The sequence below is a fragment of the Chrysochloris asiatica genome, unplaced genomic scaffold (assembly GCF_000296735.1).
Source record: "Chrysochloris asiatica unplaced genomic scaffold, ChrAsi1.0 scaffold00353, whole genome shotgun sequence".
In the NCBI taxonomy this organism is placed as follows: Eukaryota; Metazoa; Chordata; class Mammalia; order Afrosoricida; family Chrysochloridae; genus Chrysochloris; species Chrysochloris asiatica.
The window spans coordinates 2,204,694-2,212,574 of record NW_006408871.1 but is presented as its reverse complement, the minus strand read 5'-3'; the positions used below and the strand labels follow the sequence as shown (position 1 = coordinate 2,212,574).

Here is a 7,881-nt window from a genome sequence, read left to right as displayed (position 1 = left end):
ATACACACAATCGAAAGCCTTTGCATTGTCAATAACGCACAGGTGAACATTTTCTGGTTCTGGTGTTCTCCAATTTCAACCAAGATCAATCGGATATCAGCAATGATATCCCTTGTTCCACGGCCTCTTCTGAATTCAGCTTGAAACTCTGCAAGTTCTCTGTCAATGTATGATTGCAGCCATTTCTGTATTATCTTTAGTAAAACTTTACTAGCATGGGATATCAAAGATACTGTCCAATGATTTCCACATTCCATTGAGTCACATCTCTTTGGAATGGGCACAAATACGGATGTCTTCCTATCAGTTGGCCAGATAGTTGTCTTCCAAATTTCTTGGCACAGATGAGTGAATGCCTCCATTGCCACCTCACCTTCTTGAAAGATTTCAATTTTTATTCCATCAATTCCTGGAGACTTGTTCTTTGCCAATTTCTTCAGTGCACCTTAAATTCTTTCTTCAGTATCATTGGCTCTTGATCATATGCTACCTTTGAAACAGCTGAACATCAATCATTTCCTTTTGGAACAGGGATTCTTTGTATTCCTTCGATCTTCTTCTGTATTATTATGTTTTAATTTAAGGTTTTTTATTGTGGATTGAGTGAAAGCTTACAGGACATATCATCAGTTTTACATTCAATAAATCATACACCTTGTTTCATTACAATGATTATAATCCCCTCCATGTGCCTGTAGTGGTTACGAATTGGGCTGCGAACCTTAAGGTCAGCGGTTCGAAACTACCAGCCGTTCTGCAGGAGAAAGATGAGGCTTTCTACTCCCGTAAGGATTTACATCCTCGGAAACCCTGTACAGGGTCGCTATGGGTCGGAACCGACTCGACGGCACTTAACAACAACAACAACATGTACCATCAGTTAACAGTATTTCTCTTTACTCACTTTTAGCTTTTTAAAAACAAACAAACAAAAGAAACCCACTCAGGCATATATAATAATTTTTTTTTTTTTGCAATCTTCCTTTAGTCGAGTTCTGATTATCGAGCCATCGAGGCTAGGTCAAAAGGGTACTGTCTGCAAGTTTCAGTGTTCTTGTGCATCTCCCCTCACTTCACATCAGCTGGATGCTTCACTCTCAGCTCTAGCCGTCTGTGGCTATGTCCTTGTACATGGGCTAAAGTGTCGTCATTTCTCACCACACTTTGGACCAACCAGCCCTTACTCTTCTCTCTCTCATCTCCAGGTCCACAGGATTCAATGGGCTGTGGTTGAACTTAGCCCATTTCTTCATTGCTGCCTTTCTCCCTCTTCCACTCACCAGTAGACCAATGTGGTTGCCAGCCAGCAAGCTTACATGCTTGTTTGTGTGTTCCCTTTGAGTTTCAGTCTTAGAGGGGAGTTTGTCCTGAAGGCACTTGATTACTTGCCTTGATGGCTTCCCAGCAAACAGCTTGCTTATTCTTGTAGTAGCCAGTTATGCTGACATTTTCGTTTTGTGTTTTCTTGATGATCTTTCTTTGAAGATGTATCTTCTGTCTCTGTAGCTGTTCCAGGCTGGTCTGCTTGTCCTTTCTAGTGGAAATGTCCCACCTCATAAGGTTTTGGATGGGACTCAGGATTCCTTCCACCTAAGTTCCTATATGCTACAAAGGCTTTGCAAGAGGTCTATTTCACTGAGCAAGTTCTAGAACCCCTTTTAGGTATTATAATCAGTTATAGGCTCAAGACAGGCTTACAAGTTTTCTCTAATCATGTTTCTAAACATTCCTTTCTATCCCACTCAAGCGTATATTTTATAATAATAGGCAAGGGAAACTAATATTCATAAGATAGTCAAGCATTTTAGTATTATTTCCCCTCTTCTAGCTACACCTAGATCCCTGTATCCCAGAGCCCTGTTGTTCCAAGGTTGAGTATGCATCACTATTTACCTCTGTCCCATGTATCCCATGCAAACCTGCCTCAGTGTTCCCCTATCTATCTTGTTCTTCCGCCTCCTCCCCCCATATTGTATTGCCCTCCCCAACACCCACACAAAACCCCACCCTAACCCCATTTTGGTTACCTTATATTCCATTAGTTCTTCCCTCAATTTAAGACAGTCTATTTTATCCTGTAAGGAGCTCTGGTAGCATAGTCATTACGAATCAGTCTGCGAACTGCAAGGTCAGCAGTTTGAAACTACCAGCTGTTCCGTAGGAAAAAGATGAGGCTTTCTGCTCTCGTAAAGATTTACAGCCTTGGAAACTCTGTCTGTACAGGGTCGCTATGAGTCGGAACCGACTCCACAGCACACAACAACAACATTTTATCCTGTAATCTACCTGACCTTCCCACCACCTGAATCTCTGTTCCTCTGTGTTTACCTTCTTTCATATTGTAATTGTTTTGATCATAGACTTACCTCCCAGATCCTCTGTTCTTATCATTTTATTCTGTTCTTGACTCTTCCATTTTTGGTTGAGTTCAGGGTGATGCTGCCACATACATCATTCTGTAGTTGTTGTCTGTTCTTGTTGGTTCTCAGTCCATAGAACGTCCTTTAGCATGTTTTTCATAGCAGGGTTGGCTTTTCCCTTAGCTTCTGTTTATCCTGGAATGTTTCGATTACACCATCGTATTTAATTGACAGCTTTGCTGGGTAGAGGATTCTTGGGTAGCAATTTTTTTCTTTCAGGGTTTTATATATGTCTCACCAATGCCTTCTTGCCTGCATGGTTTCTGTTGAGAGATCTGAACTTAATCTGATTTGCTTTGCCTTTGTATGTTACACTTCTCTTTTTCCTAGCTGCTTTCAGGATTCTGTCCTTATCTTTGATTTTGGAGAGCTTGATTATTATATGTCTTGGTGATTGTCTTTTAGGGTCTATCCATCTTGGGGTTCTTTGAGCTTCTTGAATACTTATCTTTTCACTTTTCATGATGTTAGGAAAATTTTCTTCCAGAAGCTCTTCCAACTATCTCCTCTGTGGGCTTGTGTGATTGTTCCTGTTCTGGAATGCCAATAATTCTTATGTTATTCCTCTTCATGTTATCCAACATGAATCTTAAGCTTTCTTTGGATTTTTTTTTATCCTTTTTTGTATTTGTTCTTCTATCTTAGTAGTGTTGAGAGATTTATCTTCTAGCTCACTAGTTCTGGCTTCTATCTCTTCAATTCTACTCTTTTGCCCTTTCAGTGTATTGTCTATTTCTGTTATTTTGTTATTAGTCATCTGAACCTCTTTCTGTAGGTTTTGAATTGTTTCCAATGCTGTATCTATCTTATTTGATTGTTCCTGTAGTGATTTCCTGACTTCTTCCTTATTTTTCTCAATTCCACTGTATAGTGTTTTGATACATTTTATAATCATTTTTTCTGAATAACTTCTCGGGCATTTCCAAAGCCTACTGATTTTCCAGTATGGTATGTAGGTCTACTTCCAGCTCATTTGCCTCAGTCACTTTATCTCATTTCTGGACATGTGCAGATATGGTCATCTGCTTCTGTTTTTCAGGCATATTCAGGAATTATCTGTGGCCTTAATACTTAGATGGGTGTGTATTTTGGTATTTTGTATGCTTTCTGATTGCCTCTATGTCGATGTGATCAGGATATGGGCTTCCCTTTTCACTCTTCTTGCTGGGAAATTTCAAGATGCCACTGTTCGTTGTTTTGATGTAATTTAGGATTTAATTTTTGGCCTATTTACATTTTAGTCTGCCTGTCCTGCTCCACAATCCCCACTCAGGACTTTTTTTCTAGTTATAAACAGCCAGGTCCAGCTGTGGCCATTTGGTGGAAACTGTCTCTTTAAATTTTGAGGAGATCTGTGCACATGCATTGTAGAATCCTCCGAGAGTTGGGGCTGGGATGTCCGCCCCCTCAGGCACCCGTATAGTCACCAGAATGGAGGTGTGCAGATAGCGAGGGACCAATGAATAGATACCAAAATAAATAAATAAATAAATAATGGCCACACCTTTATCTCCACAGTTCTGTCAGGCATCGTGGCTGCCCAGATCCTTCCCCGACGTGGTCTCACCCAAGATGGCAGCTATGGGAGCAGCTGAGCATCTTTAATTAGAAAGCAATGGATTGCTTGCTTCTGCTACAAATTCCCCTAGTTGTAAGCCTTCCAACCTTCTAAATATTCCTTTATATGTGGTTCAGAGTTCTGGCACCATTCCCTGAGCCTGCTTGGTCCGGTATTCTGTGATGTTGCCGGTGGAGCTCCTCACTGGACTTCACCTGAGCCGCCATCTTGTTTGTTCTCCCCTGTATTCCTTCAATCTTCTTTTGATGATTTCTGCATCATTCAATAATTTGCCCAGAGCATCCTTCAGTAAATAAAGTTAAAACTTGAATTTTTTCTTCAGTTCCCCCAGCTTGAGAAATGCTGAGTGTGTTCTTCCCTTTTGGTTTTCTGACTGCAGATCTCTGCACATTTTGTTGTAATATTTGACTCTGTCTTCTTGAGCTGACCTTTGAAAGGAAGTTTCAGAGTCTCTTCTGACATCCATTTTGATCTTTTCCTTCTTTCTTGTCTTCTTGACTTTTTGCTTTCTCCCTGTACGATGTTCTTGATGTCATCCCACAACTCTTCTGGTCTTCGGTCTTTAGTGTTTTAACGTATGAAATCTGTTCTTTAGCTGATCTCTATAATTGACAGCTTTATGTTGTTGTTGTTGTTAGGTGCCATTGAGTCGGTACCGACCCATATTGACCTTATGCACAGCAGAACGAAACACTGTCTGATCCTGGGCCAACCTCACTACTGTTGCCACACTTGAGTCCATTGATGCTGCCACTTGGCCAATCCATCTCATTAAGGGTCTTCCTCTTTTTCTCTGACCTTCTACCTTGCCAAATATGATATCCTTCTTCAGTGATTGCTCCCTCCTGACAGTATGTCCGAAGTATGAGAGACAAAGTACGAGAGACAGCTTTATAGACACTGTCAATTCTGGTTACCAAAGAAAACTCAGTCCTTGGAAACATGAACAACTCTAATCAGCTTAATAACTTTTGAAGCTAAAAATCTAGTTTATGTTTCTGAGAGTTTTTGTTTTAAAGTATGAATGATTTATAAAAGATTAAGAGGAAAGGAAGTAATTTTGTTAAATATTTGAATGCTTTATTTGCAATATAATCTTTGTGAGTAGAGGCTTTCATAATTGAAAAAAAATTAATAATTACTAAAGCAACAAAATTAGAACAAGTATTCAGGGGAATAAAAAATAAAGGTTACCTTTTGAGATCCTCTGGCCTTCCCCATCCTCTGATAAAAAGCTTTGTAAGGAAAAGTCTCCGGTACAAAACATCTAACTTGCTCACACCCATTAGTAGTAATCAAACATCTATAAAACAAAAATTTAAATGGTCTTAAAATATTATATTTTTATCAATCATTTCTTTAAATATCAGATCATATTAAAGATTGAGAGTAAACTATGAACTTTCAGTTTATTCCCTTGGGAGTCAATATAAGTGATATTGAAAAATACAATCAGAATGAAAGAAGAGAAGTAAACAGAGTCTAGCCTTCACTAAGTTTACCACATTCCTCTAGGGCAAGATCATGTACTGACACATGTTTGACAGTTGGATAATAAAAGCAGTGGCTAACACTTATGTAAACACTGACAAGTAAACCCTGCTAAAGCCAGAACCTATGTAAGGCGAAACTTTTCCAAGAAAGAAAATTCAAATAAATGATAAAAATACAATTGTAAGACTGCACCCACTCAAAGGTGGAAAACTTTTAAGACCCACAAAAACAAAGCAGACCCATCTAGTTCTGGCTGTCACCAGTTTCACTATAAGTACTATGTTATTTGCCAGGCACCAGGCATTATATTTATTATTATTATTTTAGGAGTTCTGGTGTGGTGCTGTGGGCTAATTTGGTTTGAATTACAAGGTTGCAGGTTCAAGCTCAACAGCTGCTCCTTGGGAACCCTATACAGGATCACTATGGGTCAGAACCAACTTGATGGCACTTAACAGTAACACTTTATGCAAACTGAGTGAAGGTACACAGACAAGATCACCAGTTTTACCTTCAACAAACCATATGCTTTGTTTCATCTCAATGACTGCAATCCCCTCCATGCAACAACAGTTGTCCTGCTTCCTCCCTATGGTTACTCATGTACAATTATCCTCTTTCAAACTCTCATGTATTTGTGGAATATATAATCATATATATATTCCACTCTTCCTGCCATACTCATTCGTTTTGTGACTCTGTCCAAGTAACTACACACAGAACAGTTGTTGTTCCAAGGTTGTATACATAGGTAATTTATTCACTCAAGTCATACAGCTAATGGAGGCAGAGTTAAGATTCAATGACAGATAAAAGGCTCAATGATTCTTCCCTTCCTTTCTAGTACACTACAGGATTCTCTCAGTAGCACAAATACTGATAATCTATTTAGTGCCACAAACAGTTAATGCATTTGCCTCTAATGAAAAGGTTGGAGGTTTTAGTCTATCCAAAGGTGCCATGAAAGAAAGACCTCGTGATTTGTTTCTGAAAAATCAGCCACTGAAAACACTCACCTATTATGATATACATGGGGTTCCCATGAGTCTGAATTGATGTGACAGAAACGGTTGTTTTTTTTTAATGACACAATTGTGAATGAAAAGTAAATGAGTTAACCAATGCAACCTGGATACCATTTATCTGTCTTTTCTGTAGATTCCTAAAGACTTAACATCTACCTCTGGTTTTAAAGTCTACTTCTGGTCCTCCACTCATCTGCCAGTTTGCCATGCTGGTGACGAGTGTGTGGCTACAATGCTGAAAGCTATACCACTGGTATTTTAAATACAAGTAGGGTCACCCATGATGCAGGTTTCAGCAGAGCTTCCAGGTGAAGACAGACTGGGATGAAGGAAAGAGAACCAATTTTGAATGATTTTCCACCAAAAACCTTATGAATAGCAGCAGGACATCGTTAGATATAGGGCCAGATGATGAGCCCTTCAGGTTGGAAGGTATTCAAAACATGATTGGGAAAGACCTCCTCCTCAAAGTACAGCTGACCTTAATGATGTGAATAGAGCAAAACTTTCACGACCTTAATTTGCTGATGCAGTATACACAAAATGAGAAAAAAAATTTGCACACATCCATTACTTATTGGAATATGGAATGTACAACGTATGCATCTAGGAAAATTGGAAGCAGTCAAAAATGAACGCTATAGATCTATATCCTAGGCATCAGTGAGCTAAAATGGACTGGTACTGGCCACTTTGAATCTATCATATGGTCTACTATACCAGAAACAACAAATTGAAGGTAAATTGTTCATTGTCAAAAGAGCACTTCAAAATCTAGCGTTAAGTATAATGCTGTCTGTGACAGGATAATATTCACATGTCTTAGAAACCCTATTCAGGGTCAGTATGAATCAGAACAGACTTGACTGCACTTAACAACAACAAGGAATTCAGGTACCAAACACTAAAGACATTAATGAAATTGAAGACATCTATAGACTTCATCAGTCTGAAACTGATAAAAATACAATCAAGATGAATTGATAATTACTGGTGATTGAAATGCAAAAGTTGGAAACAAAGATGAAGGAAAAGTAATTAGAAAATATGGCACTGGTGATAGAAATGCTGAAGACTGCATGAAAGTATTTTGTAAGACCACTGACTTCCTCACTGCAAATACTTTTTTCCAATAATATAAATGGTGACTATAGAAGGAGCTCTGGTGCATAATGGTTATAAGTCGGGCTGCTAACCTCAATATTAGCAGTTTGGAACTACCAGCAATTCTGCAAGGGAAAGATGAGGCTTTCTGGTCCCGTAAAGATTCACAGCCTTGGGAGAACAAACAAGATGGCAGATCGGGTGGAATTGCAGTAAAGGAGCTCCGCCAGCAACAACACAGAATACCAGACCAAGCAGG

The 7,881-nt window shown here is 39.1% G+C and overlaps 1 protein-coding gene across 1 annotated transcript in view; it reads right to left on the bottom strand.

The window, feature by feature from the left end:
* Positions 1–5,285, bottom strand: part of LOC102816706 (chromosome unknown open reading frame, human C4orf29) — a 42,743-nt gene extending 37,458 nt beyond the window's left edge. The window contains exon 1 of the mRNA XM_006876102.1: positions 5,194–5,285. Coding sequence (XP_006876164.1) covers positions 5,194–5,285 — 92 coding nt within the window. The remainder of the gene's footprint in view (positions 1–5,193) is intronic.
* Between the last annotated feature and the right edge of the window lie 2,596 nt (positions 5,286–7,881).